The 19,283-nt window shown below is 42.9% G+C and overlaps 1 protein-coding gene across 2 annotated transcripts in view; it reads left to right on the top strand.

The window, feature by feature from the left end:
- LOC117507043 (low-density lipoprotein receptor-related protein 1-like) overlaps positions 1 to 19,283 on the top strand; it is a 446,568-nt gene that overhangs the window by 134,605 nt on the left and 292,680 nt on the right. For both annotated transcript variants that reach the window (XM_034166738.1, XM_034166739.1), the window contains exon 3: positions 13,442 to 13,579. In XM_034166738.1, the coding sequence (XP_034022629.1) occupies positions 13,442 to 13,579 (138 nt within the window). The remainder of the gene's footprint in view (positions 1 to 13,441; positions 13,580 to 19,283) is intronic.

The following is a 19,283-nucleotide window of genomic DNA, read 5'->3' as shown; positions in this document are numbered from 1 at the left end:
TGTCTCCACTCCTCCAGGGCCTCTTTCACCGCCAGGAGCTCCCGATTGCCGACGTCATAATTCCGCTCTGCCGGGGACAACCGGCGGGAGAAATAGGCACAGGGGTGGAGGACCTTATCGGACTCCCCGCTCTGGGACAGCATGGCTCCTATCCCTGAGTCAGAGGCATCTACTTCCACAACAAACTTGTGGCTAGGATCTGGCTGCACCAAAACTGGCGCAGTAGAGAACCAGCGTTTCAACTCCCTAAACGCGGCTTCGCACCGATCCGACCAGGTGAAGGGAACTTTTGGGGAGGTCAGGGCTGTAAGGGGACCAACAACCTGACTATAGCCCTTGATAAACCTCCGATAGAAATTAGCGAAGCCAAGGAACTGTTGCAGCTTCCTACGGCTTGCCGGTTGGGGCCTCTCTCACCGCTGCTACCTTGGCCGGATCGGGGGCAACGGAGTTGGAGGAGATGATGAACCCCAGGAAGGACAAAGAAGTACGGTGGAACTCGCACTTCTCGCCCTTCACAAACAGCCAGTTCTCCAACAACCGCTGCAGGACCTGACGTACATGCTGCACATGAGTCTCAGGATCCGTGGAGAAGATGAGGATATCGTCTAGGTATACGAAGACGAACCGATGCAGGAAATCCCGCAAGACGTCGTTTACCAATGCTTGGAACATCGTGGGAGCGTTAGTGAGGCCGAACGGCATGACCAGGTACTCAAAGTGACCTAATGGGGTGTTAAATGCCGTCTTCCATTCGTCTCCCTTCCGGATCCGAACCAGGTGATACGCATTCCTAAGATCCAATTTCGTAAATATTTTGGCTCCATGCAGGGGCGTGAACACTGAATCCAATAGAGGCAACGGGTATCGGTTGTGAACCGTGATCTCATTCAGCCCTCTAAAATCAATGCATGGACGGAGTCCACCGTCCTTCTTGGCCACAAAAAAGAAACCGGCACCTAACGGGGAGATAGAGTTCCGGATCAACCCGGCAGCTAAAGAGTCCCGGATGTAGGTCTCCATCGATTCGCGCTCGGGGCGTGAGAGGTTGTACAGTTTGCTGGACGGAAACTCAGCACCCAGGATCAAATCAATGGCACAATCATACGGTCGATGCGGGGGAAGCGTGAGTGCCAGACCTTTGCTGAAAACGTCAGCAAGATCGTGGTACTCAGCTGGCACCGCCGTGAGATTGGGAGGGACTCGAACCTCCTCTTTAGCAGTCACACCGGTTGGGACTGAGGATCTTAAACACTCCCGGTGGCAGGTTTCGCTCCATTGAGCCACAACCCCAGAAGGCCAATCGATCCGGGGATTGTGCTTACTAATCCATGGATAGCCCAAAATAACTGTGGAGGTAGAAGGTGTTACGAAGAACACAATCTCCTCCCTGTGGTTTCCAGACACAACCAGTGTTAAGGGCTGTGTCTGGTGTGTTATGAGTGGAAGGAGGGTGCCATCTAGTGCCCGTACCCTCACTGGTGAAGGAAGGGCCACTAGAGGGACCCCTACTTCTTTAGCCCATCTGCTATCTAGCACATTCCCTTCTGACCCCGTGTCGATTAGTGCTGGGGCTTGAAGGGTTAAATCCCCACAGAGGATCACAACTGGGATTCGTGCGGATTTTCGTGCATTACCCACATGTGTGTTATGGCCCACCCTTAGCTCTAAGGGCGAGCATTGGTGTTTAACCGCTTGGGGCATTGTTTCTGCAAATGCTCATTAGAGCCACAGAAAAAGCACTCTCCGTGGGCCAGCCTCCTCTGTCTGTTTTCTAATTTTATTTTGGCCCTGCTCGTGTCCATAGCTTCGTCAGCAGGGGGAGCTGTCGTCACACGGAGCATTCTGGCTCTGGAGTGTGAGGAAGGCGGGGCTGCTTTGGACCGGGAAGGGAGAGGGGCGGCGCGTGCCCGGCCACGTCCTTCGTCTCGCTCCCGTCGACGTTCTTCCAGTCGGTTGTCTAAACGTATGACTAAATCAATAAGCCTGTCTAAATCCCGCGGCTCATCTCTACCCACCAGGTCCTCCTTCAGGACCAAAGACAGTCCATTTACGAAGGCGGCGCGGAGCGCTACCGTATTCCAGCCGGCCCTCGCGGCCACGACACAGAAGTCGACTGCATACTCTGCAGCGCTCCGACGCCCCTGTCGAATGGACAGCAGCAGAGGCGAAGCAGATTCGCCTCGATTAGGGTGATCAAACACTTGTCTGAATTCCCGTACGAACCCAGTGTATGTCGTTAGGAGCCGTGAATTCTGCTCCCAAAGCGCCGTAGCCCAGGAGTGTGCCTCACCTCGAAGCAAATTGACAACATAAGCCACCCTGCTGGGGTCTGACGCGTACATTACTGGACGCTGAGTGAAGACGAGCGAGCACTGCATTAAGAAGTCCGCGCACGTCTCTACAGAGCCTCCGTACGGCTCCGGGGGACTTATGTATGCTTCAGGGGATGGGGGGGGGGGGGGGTCCGTTGAACGACCACTGGAGGGTCCCTGTTCTGCAACAGGTCGGCAGGAGGAGGAGCAGCAGCCGCGCCCTGTGCACGCGCTTCCACCTTTGTGGTGAGAGCCTCCAACCTACGATTGAGTAGTACATTCTGCTCGGTTACCAAATCCAACCGAGCAGTGAAGGCAGCCAAGAATTGCTGCAACTCACCCATTATTCCTCCTGCAGAAGCCTGTGCACCTTGCATCTCCATTTACTGTTCAACGGGTGGGTTGTGCCCCTCGGGATCCATGACGTTGGCCGAGATATCCTGTTGGGAAAGTGTAATGCACGGACCCACAACAGGGGGCGCAAATGAACGGTCAATAGATAATCCAATAAATACAATTTATTGCGGCAAAAGTGCACAACAGGTCAAATACTGCTTTTAGACAGTCAATCACAAGATACAATAAGTGACGTGTGGGCAGGCCCGAGAGTAGGAGACGCCTATCCAGAGAAGAGCCGGGGCCCACAAGGTTCCGCCGCCAACGAAGACCTGCAGTATACTGAAGCCGCCAAGTCCCGAGTCCCCAGGTGGCCTCTGCTTCCAGCTGTCAGATCCGGTACTGCTGGCAGGAACAAAAACAGGTTAAGGGTGGGTGTGTGGACACCCAGTAAGCAGTCAGCAAAAATAAGTTCTCACTGTAGTAGGGTGGGAAAAACACCTCCACCACCTACACAGGAAACACAGTTCGTGTAGAGCCTGACAAGTACTACTTAGCCGGTTTGGAGTGAGGGGTGAAGACGTCACTCCTCCATTAACCACAAACCCAGCTCCCAGCTGGCAGTAGTAGACAGGAACTCCTGCACCACTCAGAAAAAGAGAACATGTGCGTACGGCACAGTCAAACGGCTGAGAGGTTACCTGAGAGGTAAGCTGATATCTCGGCAGAGATGTGGTGTCTCCTCCAGTCTTTTATGGGATGGGATGGTGATGATATGATTACTGACAGCTGTTAGTCCTGGCTCCTGGGTGGTAACTGCGCCCTCTGGTGCCTGAAACCTGACGACAGGCAGGGCGCCCTCTGGCGTTGGCCAGCAGTACCTCCTCTTCGGGTGGCCCACACAACACTAAAACCCTAAAGAGCATATACCTGTGAGTAATATATACCTTTATGTTAAACCAACCTGTTATGGTCGTCTGAAACAGTTGATAGATGTATTTTATAACTTAAAAACGGACCGATGCTAACGCATTAGCATGTCTATGGCGTTTTCAGTTTCAGTTTATTTTCATTTATATAGCGCGAAATCACAACAGAGTTGCCTCAAAGTGCTTCACACAGGTAAGGTCTAACCTTACCAACCCCCAGAGCAACAGTGGTAAGGAAAAACTCCCTCTGAGGAAGAAACCTCAAACAGACCAGACTCAAAGGGGTGACCCTCTGCTTGGGCCATGCTACAAACATAAATTACAGAACAATTCACAGAACAATTCACGAACGAATATACAAGAAATGCTACTGGCGCACAGGACAGGAGGATCGCCAACACGAATACAACTCCCATCTCTGGATGGAGCTGCACCTTAAACAGAGAGAAAAAACAGAATGAGGCATCAGAAAGACAAAAAATACTGTATAATTTGCCAGCATTAAACAGCAAGAGAAGTACTAAGGGGATCGCCGGTCACTAGCCCTAAACTTCACTAAAAGACCCAGAATTTAGGTAAAGTTGAGGCTACAGCCCGCTCCAGTTACTAAGAAATGAATTAAAAGAGTTTTCTTTTTTTTGTTATATGTATTCATTAAAGTCTTGCAGATTTATATACAAAATGAACAAACAGTAACAACATCTGAACAGTAAAGTACCCCCAAACATTCCTGTCAAGTATACAAAAGACAAACAAACAAACAAAGAAACAAAAAGACAGAAATGAAATAACAGGAAACACACAAAAGAAAGGAATGTCACATTGTTACACTGCTACACATTTTTTCTTTGAAAACAGGGAAATATAAACATATACAAGGGCTGTCCATAAAGTATAGGTCCTTTTTATTTTTTTCAAAAACTATATGGATTTCATTCATATGTTTTTACATCAGACATGCTTGAACCCTCGTGCGCATGCGTGAGTTTTTCCACGGCTGTCGGTGACGTCATTCGCCTGTGAGCACTCCTTGTGGGAGGAGTCATCCAGCCCCTCGTCGGAATTCCTTTGTCTGAGAAGTTGCTGAGAGACTGGCGCTTTGTTTGATCAAACTTTTTTCTAAACCTGTGAGGCACATCGAAGTGGACACGATTCGAAAAATTAAGCTGGTTTTCAGTGAAATTTTTAACGGCTGATGAGAGATTTTGAGGTGATACTGTCGCTTTAAGGACTTCCCACGGTGCGAGACGTCGCGCAACGCTCTCAGGCGCCGTCGTCAGCCTGTTTCAAGCTGATAACCGCCACATTTCAGGCTCTATTGATCCAGGACGTCGTAAGAGAACAGAGAAGTTTCAGAAGAAGTCGGTTTCAGCATTTTATCCGGATATTCCACTGTTAAAGGAGATTTTTTTAATGAAAGACGTGCGGACGGGTCCATCCGCAGAGGCACGCATGTCCGCAGCCAGGATTTTTGAGCGGCTCAAAAATCCTGCTGCGGATGAGATCCGCATCACTGCCTGAACACATACTGAAGACATACACAGGACATACACAACCAACGCGCCGCATATCCCCTGTCATCCGCTGATATCCGCAACCAACGGGTTGGCGCAGCTTGGCGGCGGACCGGGACAGCGTGCAAAACAGATATGACGCGTGCCCAGCACAGCCACATCACGGTCGCAAATGGTATGTCGCGCATGCAGACAGAGTGGGCACAGATGAAGCGAGTGCATCACGGCCGCTGTGCCCTTCATGGGGGCCCCTCCGCGGTCGCCTTCGCTTCTGTTCCCTGTTATATCCGCTTTTCTTCCTCATGTATTCGCTGATCCACCCCGGGACATTTGTCATTTCCGCCCACCTTTGTTGCGGACGCTCAGCTTTTGTCTCCTCATTTCATGCGCAAATCCTCCTAAACGCCAGTGGGACAGGGCCTTTAGCTTTAGGATATCCTGCAGGACAGTTAAGCAGGGAGAGGCCTTATGTGCTTGTGCAAGCTATGTTAGCTTAGCTTCTATATCTAGCAGACGCTGTCGACGTCTCTTCTTTAGAGAAGCTTCAAACGATATAATATGCCCCCGTAGCACTACTTTAAAAGTTTCCCACAACACCAGGTCAAACACATCATTTTTATCATTGGTCTCTGTAAATTCTAAGATTTTATCAGGAATAAATTGTGAAAAAGATTTTATATGTCTGCTTTGAAAAGTGTCAATCTAAAACTATTGAAGTTGGGGAGTGATCTGAAATAAGAATTTTGTGATATTTAGTGGAGATTACATAGGGTAACAATTTGGAATCTAGCAAGAAATAGTCTATTCTTGAATAAGACTTGTGTACTTGTGAAAAATATTAATAGACCCTTTCTGTGGGATAACATAATCTCCATATATCAACCAAGTTGTTAGCACTCATTAAGGTTTTCAACTGAATTGAGGAGGCCATCATATGAGAAATTTGAGAGGATTTATTTAAATGTGCATCTAACACACATTTAAAGTCTCCACCAAATATCACATGGGTCTCAGACAGATTGGGAATCATTTTGAATATTTTATGGAAAAAAAAAGAAGGATTGTCAAAGTTGGGCCCATAAACATTTAAAAGTATGACATGGAATGAGTGAATATAGCCGGTTACCAAAAGGAAACGGATCTTTGACAGTCGAGATATGCCTGAAAGGTACAGTCCTTTTAATCAGAATTGCCACCCCTCTTGCATTGCTTGAAAACGTGGTTTGGAAAATCTGGTTAGCCCAGCTGCATTTAAGCAATTGCTCTTTAGCTGGTCTAATGTGCGTTTCTTGGAGGTAAACTATGTCAGCAGATAATGATTTTAAATGCGAAAATACTTTAGCTCTCTTCAACACATGTCCCAGACCATGCACTTCCAACTGATAAATTTAAAACCACCTTGCTGTGTTAATGACTCAGGGATAAACCCATAAAAAGAAAATAGCAGTGTAGATATGCATTAAAGAAACACAAAAGTAAGAGAACACGTAAAAACACATATACCCCCTCCCTCCCTCCCACTTTCCCAAGCAAAGTGAGATTGCGTAACCCACATATTCACGTAGAGATAGCTGGAAAAACCGCGCTGGTGAGCCTCTCCTATCCATCTGGATGAAAACAAATGTCCAAAGAAAGTAACAAAAAAGTCACCTTTAATCCTGAGAACACACCTCCGAAACACCAAGCTTCACAGTTCAGCCTTCTTCCAAAGTGTCATGCAGTGAAGAGAATACTTTAACAGTGGATCCAAGAGACACGCGGAGACAGGCTGGATAGATGAATCCACACCATGCTCCGCGAGCCATTAGACGCTTACGCACATCCCTGAAGACCTGGCACTGCCTCACCACCTCGGCTGGGAGATCTGGAAAGATGAAGATTGGCTTGTCATTGTACTGGAGCGGGAATGCCTCAGGTGCAAGCCGCAGTATCTTCTCCTTGATGAAATAGTGATGGAGACGAGCAATGGTTACATGCGGACGTTCACCCTCACCACGTACAAGAGCACCCAGCCGGTGCACTCGGTCTACTTTTACTGGCTTTTCAAACTTGTCTGCACCAAGCAGCTCAGGGAGGAACTTAGATAAAATATTTCCATCTGACCTTTCTCCATCTTTTCAGGAATTCCCCTTGTCGTTTTTGGCTCGAAGCATGTCACGAGTGTTCTCAACCAGCTTTGTACGTTGCACGTAGTCATAGCCAGCCTTCTCAACATCTTGATCCCGGGCACCCAGACTAGCCACAGATGCCCGGGTGACTGATAGAGATGCCTTGAGCATGTTGAATCTCTCGTCCATCCTATTTTGTAAGTTGCGAATGGCAGAGAGGATGTCTGTCGGTTCATCATCGTCCAACTTGCTAGCTGAAGCGGAATTTAGCTCAGAGTCCTCGGCTAGCGCAGGTGGTTCGGTATCACTTTCATTGTTAGGTTTTTCAGGCTTCTTTCCTCTTTCACTTCTTGGTTTCGTCATTTTGATGATATTAGACGAAAGGTGTGTTCTTGTTCGGTCGAACAATGTGTCAGTTACATCAAATAGTGACTAAAATGCAGCGTGGGCTAGAGGAGCTCTGTCCAGGAATGTCTACTCCATTAGGTGCTCACTAGCGCCCCCGTCTATGGTGTTTTCAATATTAAAGTTAGCATTAGCTGTTGGCATTTTAGCACGTTTGTGTGCATTTGTTTTCTGTATAATAATTAATGGTTCAGCACTTGTTGTCGTTAAAGAGTCAAATGTATTAAAAACTGTAATTTTTTTTAATTTATGTATTAATAATAATAATAATAGCAACAACACCAGCAAAAATAGTAATAATAACTCAAAACGGCAAGTCCGCTTCTTAACTCTTCTCAAAGCCATTAAAATATGTCAATCGTGACTGTGAGTCACTTTTGTGCAGATTAAAGTCTCTAAGTGGGATCTTGTCTTGTGGCAGTCAAGTAACGAGAATCGTCCTCCGTTCTGTTGGCACAGCTCCAAACGCTGCGCCACTCTCTGCTGAGTCCGGTCGGAATTAATAACTTCAAAACGAATTGCCACTTTAAATAAAATGACACCTCTTTCCAAACGCTGTAATACAGAAAATAAACTTCAATCGACTAAACCGTTATTTTCTTCCCAAAATGAGACGTCCTGCAATCTTTATGAATTAAACTGATGCTGACGTGAAGCACAGCCATCTGCAAGAGTTCAGCTCAGAGGTATGGAAAGACATTCATGCCAATAATGTCTGAGAGGAAATGCTTTTGACAAAAACTACAGATTTTGTTTATTTCTATTTATATTCAGAGATCAGGGAGCCACCACGTAGAGTTTATTTAGGTCCAGAATTTAAGGATCCAGTGACCAATTTCATATTTATTTACTTTAAGACTCAATAAAATGTTGTTGACATAGAAAATCTTTAAAGCCTACTTTTAGTACACAGAAAATTCACAAGCGGTATCAATAAGGGAATTGATAAGGAATCGAATCGATAAGTGGAATCGATATCGATAAAATCTTATCAGTACCCATCCCTAACCATGCTCCATGCTCCCACAGAATCTCGTGCATATTGAAATGTATGTTGTCGATGCGTGAAGCGTGCGTTTGGCTGTTTCCATCACCGATCTTCGGCAATGAAGCTGCAAGAAACAAAGATGAACAAGACGCAAATCTAACAGAACGCTTTGAAATTCGAATTGAAATATGTTTAAACTACATCCACCCAAACCCGGACAACAACCAGGAAAGAGTTTTGCTAAAGGAATTGGCCAGAAGAGGAAGCTTAGTGATGATGAGTTTAGGGAGAGAGACAGGCTATATGAAAGAAACAAGAGGAAGAGACGTTTTGTCCTGACCTGGCCACAGAAATGGCCGTGGCTTGGTCGTATGCTGACAAGTGAGTAAAGTATATGCTTGGTCCTGGTAGACCCTGGCTGTTTTGATGCTAGTTTAAAAGTCTAACCAGCTTGCCTTTATGGAAACCCCATGGTGACAACATTAGTAAAGGAGCAAAGCATAATTTTGTTTTTTCCAATTTTTAGATCTATAACTCCAATCCAGACAAGGCATACGTTTTAGTTTTGATATGGACCTATATCTGTATTTTACATTTCTGACTGTGAGTTAACCACCTCTGAGGTTTGTTTAAAAAATGCCCTCTAAATGTTATGGGAGTCACTTTATTTTTGTACTCTTGAGAATGCCCTCTGATAAATTCTATTTTTTTTTTTTTTTTTTTTTTTTTTTTTTTTTTTTTAACTTCATGGTCCATAGACTATTTTATGTTTTTTTCTGGATTGGTTTATATTATATAGGCAGTTTTATTTGCAGGATTTCAAGGTGGAATATCATGAACTCTCACGCCCAAAACCATGGGCCAGTGCTCCTACACTGTGGGCCACTGGCTTCTAAATTCTACTGGCCCTGTGGGCCAGTCGGGCAAATTGGTTTATGTCAAGTCCTGTAGTTTTGAAGTAATCCTTTAAAGCCTATATAGAGTGAAACCTTGATCCAGAATCCAGATTTGGATTCGGATCACCTCCAGAACTTAATGGAGTCTTCCATGGCCTAATATCAAAGTTGAAAGTTTTTTATTAATCGTCTCCTTTCGGAGAAATTTTGTTTGGTGCATGAGGGGGCTCACCTGCACAGACAATAAAAACAGGACCAGCCTTTACACAATAAAAGCCACAAAAATAAATATCACCATCAATAAAATAACATAAAATAACAAAAAAAAAAAAAAAAAACGTAATCCTTCAAAGCCTATATAAAGTAATCTTGGTCCAGATCCGGATCGCCTCCAAAATTTAATGGGTTCTTCCATCTGTGTATCTGTGGTGAAAACATCATCAAAATCCGTGCAGTAGTTTTAATGTAATCCTGCTGACAGACAGACAGGCAGACAGACAGACAAATAAATAAACGCTGATGATTATATTACGTCCTTGGCAGACGTAACTATGGTTTTATGTGAGGATCATGACTTGAGCAAATATACCACAGACTTCTGGGAAACACACACTGCTTGCATTTAGGGATAGAAGCTGTGCTGCTGAGTCATTTGTCTTTATGTAGAGGAAAGTGGTCAATCCCAAGACAGGAAACCTCATCCAAAAAACAACTACTGTAATAAGATTGTTAAGGGGAAAAGATGCCTTCTTATTTATTTCAGATGAGTATATTCAAGCTTACAGCTGTGTGTTTTTAAGATAGCAGTTTTGTTGAAAATTATATTCAGTCCTGACTGACTAGAATTCATTCCCAAAGGTACCCAATGTCCACTTTATGCATATAAATACTGTACAAGGCTTGTATGCTGCTGCAATGGTGCACTTGTTGTTTTGTCTCTGAGAGGTCTTGATACGTATATGTTGTTGATGTAGTGAAGGTAGTTATTTGGCTATTCTCAACCGGGGTAATCGGGTGTTTGTGGTTGTGCTTGTTTTCTCCAGTGGCTGACTGTTGGTGCCATAAAGGTTCCTGTGACTTCTGGGTTGTTGGTTGGTGGTTGTGGCTGCTACAGTTGTACATAAAAGTTTGGGCACCCCTGATGATTTCCATGATTTTCCTTTATAAATCATTGGTTGTTTCGCTCAGCAATTTCAGTTAAATAGACAAACACAGTGATATTTGTGAAGTGAAATGAAGTTCATAGGATTTACAGAAGTGTGCAATAAGTCTTTAAACAAAATTAGGCAGGTGCATAAATTTGGGCACCCCAACAGAAAAAATACATCAATATTTAGTAGATCCTCCTTTTGCAGAAATAACAGCCTCTAAATGTTTCCTATAGCTTCCAGTGAGAGTCTGGATTCTAGTTGAAGGTATTTCGGACCATTCTTTTTTACAAAACATCTCAGGTTTGTTGGTTTCCGAGCATGGGCAGCCCGCTTAAAATCACGCCACAGATTTTCAATAATATTCAGGTCTGGGGACTGAGATGGCCATTCCAGAACATTGTACTTGTTCCTCTACATGAATGCCTTAGTAGATTTTGAGGGTCGTTGTCTTGTTGAAAGATTCAGCCCCGGCACAACTTCAACTTTGTCACTGACTCATGAACATTGTTCTCAAGAATCTGCTGATATTGGCTGGAATCCATGTGACCCTCAACTTTAACAAGATTCACAGTACCTGCACTGGCTACACAGCATGATGGAACCACCTCCAAATTTTACTGTAGGTAGCAAGCGTTTTTCTTGAAATGCCGTGTTCTTTTTCAGCCATGCATACCACCCCTTGTTATGAACAAATAACTCAATTTTAGTTTTATCAGTCCACGGCACCTTATTCCAAAATGAAGCTGGCTTGTCCAAATGTTCTTGAGCGACTCTGTTTGTGGTGCGTATGCAGAAAAGGCTTCCTCTGTGTTACAGCATCATACAGCATCTCTTTGTGCAAAGTACGCTGTATAGTTGAACAATGCACAGAGACACTATCTGCAACAAGATCATGTTGTAGGTCTTTGGAGCAGGTCTGTGGGTTGACTATGACTGTTCTCACCATCCTATGTTTCAGCTTATCTGAGATTTTTCTTGGCCTGCCACTTTGGGCCTTAACTAGTACTGTGCCTGCGGTCTTCCATTTCCTAACTATGTTCCTCACAGTTACAACTGACAGCTGAAATCTCTGAGATAGCTTTTTGTATCCTTCCCCTAAACCATGATGTTGAACAGTCTTTGTTTTCAGGTCATTTAAGAGTTGTTTCAAGGCTGCCATGTTGCCACTCATTAGAAGAGATAAAAAGAGGTGAAACATTTGCAAATAGCCACCTTAAATATCCTTTCTCATGACTGGATCCACCTTTGTAAGGAGGTCAAGGGTCAACGAGCTTACCAAACCAATTTTGCGTTCCAATAATTAATGCTGAATGTCAATAAAATGACAAGGGTGCCCAAATTTATGCACCTGCCTAATTTTGTTTAAATAATTATTGCACACTTTTTGTAAATACTAGAAACTTAATTTCACTTCTCAAATATCAGTGTGTTCATCTGCTATATGATATATTTAACTGACATTTCTGATCCAGACAACCAATGTTTTATAAAGGAAAATCATGAAAATTATCAGGGGTGCCCAAAATTTTGCATACAACTGTATTTAGAAGTTTCACACTGACAAGACGTACTTAACCACTGTGTTGTATTTGAGTAATGCATTAAAATGAGTGCACACTAATCATTTATTAATTTGAGCAATATTAGCAAGATTAGGCAGGTATTAATCTTTGATGGCAGAAACAGTTATTCATGCATTCATTATGCCTTACCTTAATTGAAGTCATGGTCTGTTTACTTGCTTGAACTGTAATGAAATGAACTAAATGTGTGCGTAATTCTGCAAAAAAAGGCTTTTAACGTTACATAAAAGGCAGGACCATAATTCACCAATTTTAGCTTCATTACAGTGACTGCCTAAATGTTGAATTATACATTCTAAGGTTTTGTTACTTGTTTTAATGCTATGCATGGTTTAGTAACATAGTATTCTGACAAATGTTTAATTTATTATGATCCTCAGCATAATCGGGGGTCCACAAGTATGAAACTACTTGTCATTTCAATGTCTAGAGAAAAATTAAAGGCTGCTTGAGCATTTTCTGTGATGGTACATAATATAGAATGATTTGCCTCAGGATCTCAAACTCGCAGACACAGTCATCTTTTAAATCACATTTACATAAATGCATACTTTTTAATGTCATGCCTATTATTTTTCTTTGATGTTGTTTCAGTTTGTGTTGATTTTGTTCTACCATTTAAATTTTGCAGCTGTTTTTTTTTAATTGTTGCTTGATTCATGTTGTTTCTCCTTTTGTAATAATAATTATTATTATTACTTTATTATAAATCATAATAATAATAACAATAGTACTAATAATTATTATTATCATTATTGCTGTTGTTACTGTTAATATTTGGTGGCAGTGGTGGCCAAGTGGTTACGTGTGCTTGTCTCCAGTGCAGAAGCTTCCCGCTTCAAGGCCACCCCTGCCCATTCTCCATACAATTTGGAGTTGTGTCAGGAAAGTCATCCAGTAAAAATATCTGCCAAATCAGCACGCAGATCCACTTTGAATCTGCTGTGGTAACCCAGAGTGAAACAAGGGAGAAGCCAATGGAACTTACTAATATTTCAGTTTGAAGAATTATTTGATTGTGTGACATTATAAGTAAAAATTAAACCAAAGAAACACTGCACCTTGAATGTCAGTAATTTGTTTGATATTACTAAATGCTGATTTTATTTTCTTTATTTGCCTTTCTGCTGTTATTGCCTTTTTCAGTTAAACATAGTTTGTGTGTGTGTGTGTGTGTGTGTGTGTGTGTGTGTGTGTGTGTGTGTTCGTTCCACAGGTCCACCCAGTACTGCATCACAATGCCCTTTCAATGAGTACCAGTGTGGAGGAACAGAGCTGTGCATCCACGTGAGCAAACTGTGTAACGGGGTTCCAGACTGTACTGACGGCTGGGATGAGGGACCGCACTGCAGAGGTATCAGTCTTGTAATACTTTAATTATACTTTGATTCACGCATTTTAATTTATATGATATTCTTTTATTTGAATGTATTTATTTAGTTAGAATGTGAGTTGTATGTTGGTGAGGTTAGACGTTACTCGTGAAGCTTCTAGATCAGGGGTATTCAACTCCAATCCTCGCGGGCCGGTGTCCTGCACCTTTTAGATGTGTCCCTGGTCCAACACACCTGAATCAAATGGCTGAATTGCCTCCTCAGTATGCAGTCATGTTCTCCAGAGTGCTGCTAATGACCTCATTAACTGACTCAGGTGGCTTGAAGCAGAGACAGGAATTAAAGGACTGGAATTAAATACCCCTGTTCTAGAGGCATCTTTGTTGTGATCTGGCACTATATAATTAAAATCAATTCACTTCAGTTGATCTGGCACTATATAAATAAACTGAATTGAATTGAATGTACAAGAACACACAGTTCAGTGACTGAAATTACTGTTAGGCAATCACACCCTGTTGGTGTGGAATTCCTCTGTTTTCCATTTTTGCTTTATCTTGCCACTCTTGAAATGTTCACACTGTTCCATGGTAGTGATGTAATACTAAACGATAATCAGCAGTGTAATGTTGCGCTGTGTCCAGTGTTACACACACTATACATGTTGCTTTTTCCATCATTGGTTTCTGAGGACTATTATCATTTTCATATCATTAGATGTTTGTTGCACAGCAAGGTGAAAATTAAGGTTGTGAAGCCTGATGTACAGGCGATAAATAGAAGCTGATCACAGAAAGACCAAAATTATTGATGAAGGGAACTGTTACAGGTTGATGGAAGCTAGGAAAAAATGGGTCAACTAATTGGATTCCATCCTGACAGACGTTTTGTAGGCGTAGCTTGTAAACTCTGGCCGTATCGTGGTCTTTGTCAATCACAAATGTCAATTGATAAGATTGTCTCTGAAACATACAGTAAACAAAAGTTAATATGACCCCAGTGTTTTTAAGATAGGCATTAATCTATTGGCTTTTATCATGATTTATCTTAAGGTTAAGAGGTTTTGATGAGCACAATGTGTGCTGAAATTTTACTGATTTGTAATGAAATAAACAACTTAGGCATATTTTGTTACACCAGAGTCGATCTGAGTCGACCTCATGGAGCTGGGCGGTTTTCCCCTTATATCTACCTTTTTTATCTTGCCCAGTGCACCCTTCTATGAAAAAAGTGAGCCAGGATGAAATATTTATTAAAGAAACGTGGAGAGGCAGGGGAAGAGAAATCAAAATTTAATGTACTTTCAGCCTAACTGGACTTTGAAAGCGGATGGTGCTGCATATTTATCAAATGATGAGGATTAAAAAAGTCCATGACTTCTTTCTGGGGACATCAGTTCTCACCAAGCTTTTATTTTAGGAGGTGTTTTTTGTAGAATAAGGTCAAAGTGTTTGCACGTTTGTGTAAAAGTAACTATACTCAACAAAAATATAAACGCAACACTTTTGGTTTTGCTCCCATTTTGTATGAGATGAACTCAAAGATCTAAAACTTTTTCCACATACACAATATCACCATTTCCCTCAAATATTGTTCACAAACCAGTCTAAATCTGTGATAGTGAGCACTTCTCCTTTGCTGAGATAATCCATCCCACCTCACAGGTGTGCCATATCAAGATGCTGATTAGACACCATGATTGGTGCACAGGTGTGCCTTAGACTGTCCACAATAAAAGGCCACTCTGAAAGGTGCAGTTTTGTTTTATTGGGGGGGGATACCAGTCAGTATCTGGTGTGACCACCACTTGCCTCATGCAGTGTGCAACACATCTCCTTCACATCATCCATGAAGAGAACACCTCTCCAACGTTCCAAACGCCAGCAAATGTGAGCATTTGCCCACTCAAGTCGGTTACGACGATGAACTGGAGCCAGGTCGAGACCCCGATGAGGACGACGAGCATGCAGATGAGCTTCCCTGAGACGGTTTCTGACAGTTTGTGCAGAAATTCTTTGGTTATGCAAACCGATTGTTTCAGCAGCTGTCTGAGTGGCTGGTCTCAGACGATCTTGGAGATGAACATGCTGGATGTGGAGGTCCTGGGCTGGTGTGGTTACACGTGGTCTGCGGTTGTGAGGCTGGTTGGATGTACTGCCAAATTCTCTGAAATGCCTTTTGAGATGGCTTATGGTAGAGAAATGAACATTCAATACACGAGCAACAGCTCTGGTTGACATTCCTGCTGTCAGCATGCCAATTGCACGCTCCCTCAAATCTTGTGACATCTGTGGCATTGTGCTGTGTGATAAAACTGCACCATTCAGAGTGGCCTTTTATTGTGGGCAGTCTAAGGCACACCTGTGCACTAATCATGGTGTCTAATCAGCATCTTGATATGGCACACCTGTGAGGTGGGATGGATTATCTCAGCAAAGGAGAAGTGCTCACTATCACAGATTTAGACTGGTTTGTGAACAATATTTGAGGGAAATGGTGATATTGTGTATGTGGAAAAAGTTTTAGATCTTTGAGTTCATCTCATACAAAATGGGAGCAAAACCAAAAGTGTTGCGTTTATATTTTTGTTGAGTGTACATACTGTATGTTGGACCAAAATCTGAATTCACAGTTGAGACAGTTGTTCTTTTTTAAGGCTAAATCTAGCTTTTTGCTCAGGTTTGGAGTTAGGTTAAAGAACCATATCAGCTGTTTTGATATTTTATCACAAACTATATAATTAGTATGCAGTTTGTTACATATTTTCCTGACAGACATTTTCCAAAGCATATGTCTGAAAAGGAGAAAATAAAAAGGTATTTTTCCAACCTTTCCTGAATGCCTGGGTTCAGGTGATTCTAAACTATTGAAACCATCCAGCTAATAATCCACACAAGAAAAATACCTTTTTTGACTTGTGTAATTTTGCAGTTCTCATACAGAGATGGGTGTGTTGTCGACTTCTGCAACACTTCCATCCTGTGCACCGGTAAAATTTCCTGTATATTCATTTTGTAAATTGTTTTGTCAATTTTATCGCTAGCATGGCCCAGGCAGAGGGTCGCCCCTTTGAGTCTGGTCTGCTTGAGGTTTCTTCCTCAAATCATCAGAGGGAGTTTTTCCTTACCATTGTCACCTGTGTGCTTGCTCTGGGGGTTGGTAAGGTTAGACCTTACTTGTGTGAGGCGCCTTGAGGCAACATTGTTGTGATTTGGCACTATATAAATGAAAATGAAAATTGAAATTGGATCATCTGATCGCTGCACTATGCTGTCTGCTACAGAGCTGATTTCTGTCAGGACTGTTGAGACTGTCAGGACCTACCTTCTCTCCCCTCTGGATTACGAATATCATCTGATATTTGTACTGATATATGTACTGATATACTGTATGCACCACTCTGCATTTAATCGTTAGTGATCGATCTCTGCTCCCCTCCACAGCATGTCTTTTTCCTGGTTCTCTCCCTCAGCCCCAACCAGTCCCAGCAGAAGACTGCCCCTCCCTGAGCCTGGTTCTGCTGGAGGTTTCTTCCTGTTAAAAGGGAGTTTTTCCTTCCCACTGTAGCCAAGTGCTTGCTCACAGGGGGTCGTTTTGACCGTTGGGGTTTTACATAATTGTTGTGTGGCCTTGCCTTGCAATGTGAAGCGCCTTGGGGCAACTGTTTGTTGTGATTTGGCGCTATATAAAAAAATTGATTGATTGATTGATATATGCCATGCAGGGTCCCCTGATATGGGTTTACTGGGTTTACTGTGATACACCGTGGACTGGTGGCTATTTCTGGTGGCGGCAGTGGTAATAATGGTTGTGGGTGAGCACATCTGTGTTCTGATGGTCGTAATACTCTGAACACACTTGGTTATATGCACTGCAGTAATGCGACCGTCAAAGGACCCTGGTTTATATGTTTACAGTTCATAGGTTGGATATCATCCGACATTCAGCAGGAAGACATGGCAGGTTTTTAAAAGATAGCAGACCACAGCCCTCACTCTGCCAGACTTCATGTGGCGATCGGACCGCACCCACACAGCATTTGAGTGGATTCTTGTTCTTACTGCATTCGTACAGTGTTGTGGGTATTCGTACTGTGTTCCAACTACATGTGAACTGTATTCATAAGCATACGCCTGGGATGTGCACAAATCAGTCGAGGCGGGATCCACCCACATACTAAGTAGTCAAACAGGATTCGTACATGGCTGTCCGAATGTCTGTACCTCCTGACTGCACCTCAAAGTTTGACTTCTTTCCCATTCTGGCTTATTCGGCTTGATTCCTGGTCAATCTTGTTAAGTGTGACAGGGCCTTTACACACGGAATGTGCACAAATCATTTGAGGTGAGTGCCACCCACATTCTAAGAATTCATACGGCCTTCTTATACAGCTGTCAGAATATCTGTCCCTCCCGAATGTGTCTCGAATTTTGTTTTTTCCCCATTGCGCCTGATTCTGCTTGATTCCTGCTCATTTGTACTAAGTGTTATGGGGCCTTAAGGAAAAGCTCCCTCTGGTGCTTTTGAGGAAGAAACCTCAAGCAAACCAGAGTCAGAGGGGTGACTCACTGTTCAGGCCATTCTAAGTTACAAAGTTACAAACAATTCCAAATATATATATGTCAGGTGACAATGTCATGTTACAAATGAACAGAATGCAGGAAACACAATCAATACATAATAGTACAAAGCCCACCTAGGATCCTCTGAAGAGACATAGTACCAAAGACTTACAATTGTCACCTTAAGTCACTAGCGTCCAAGTCTCACAACTATACGGCAAGACAGTTAGTACCAGGACCCTAACGACTTGGACCTTGGTTCTCCTGCAAAGACATCTGCATTCCCAAACACCTCTGTCCAGCAACCTCATGACTCCATAAGCTCTTTCCGGGTGCCTCTAGATCGCAAAGGCTGAGGACCCAGAAACATGTATATCCCTGCCAAGATAAGTAAATATCTCTACAAGTTCAACATTTTCAGCACATACAGATACATTTCTGATGACTGAGTCCAGAAAGTCACTTAAAGCTTGGGTCTTGATCCAAGACAATCACAAACCCAGACAGTGCGATTCATCACTCAGCTCTGCAAGAGCTGCAATCAGAGTATTCATTGGTTCTGCAAAGATCATGGCATCATCAGCAATGTCAATGTTTGTAAATATTTCCTCATGAACAAAAGCACCATTCAGATTAGCAATTGTATCAGTGCTGGCAAGTCCTCCAGCCAGATTGCATGCAAATACCTGAGAAACAGTCTGATCTTGAAGTCTGGTCAGATTTAATCTTGGTCACTGAGCAGGCAGTAGCATGCAAGACTCAGGGAAGCCACAAGTCTGTGGTCAGAACTCACAAACTGAATCTGAATAATTTACATTGGACAATACATATCCAAAAATATGTAAACAGAAACTAAATGACATTAAGTATAGACGGTGCTCACAGCAATGACCAAAATCAAACAACAACAATAACAAATAAAACTACCTACCCTATTTTTATGTTACCAGAGACAGTTTTATCTAAAAGACCTATTGATAAAATTCAGCCATTGACCAGTTCATAATACATTTAGATTATCAAGGGTCAGTTTATCAATGTTGTCATATCTTTTACTTTAAATTATTTTTCAGATTTGTATTGGTTGGTTAACACCACTGATCATAATAAAAAAAATTCTTTAAAAAGATTTTTTTTTCATCCACAAGATATTTTTTAAATT

The sequence above is a fragment of the Thalassophryne amazonica genome, chromosome 3 (assembly GCF_902500255.1).
Source record: "Thalassophryne amazonica chromosome 3, fThaAma1.1, whole genome shotgun sequence".
NCBI lineage: Eukaryota > Metazoa > Chordata > Actinopteri > Batrachoidiformes > Batrachoididae > Thalassophryne > Thalassophryne amazonica.
Note: the sequence above shows the minus strand (reverse complement) of the source record. Positions and strands in the feature narration are given on the sequence as shown.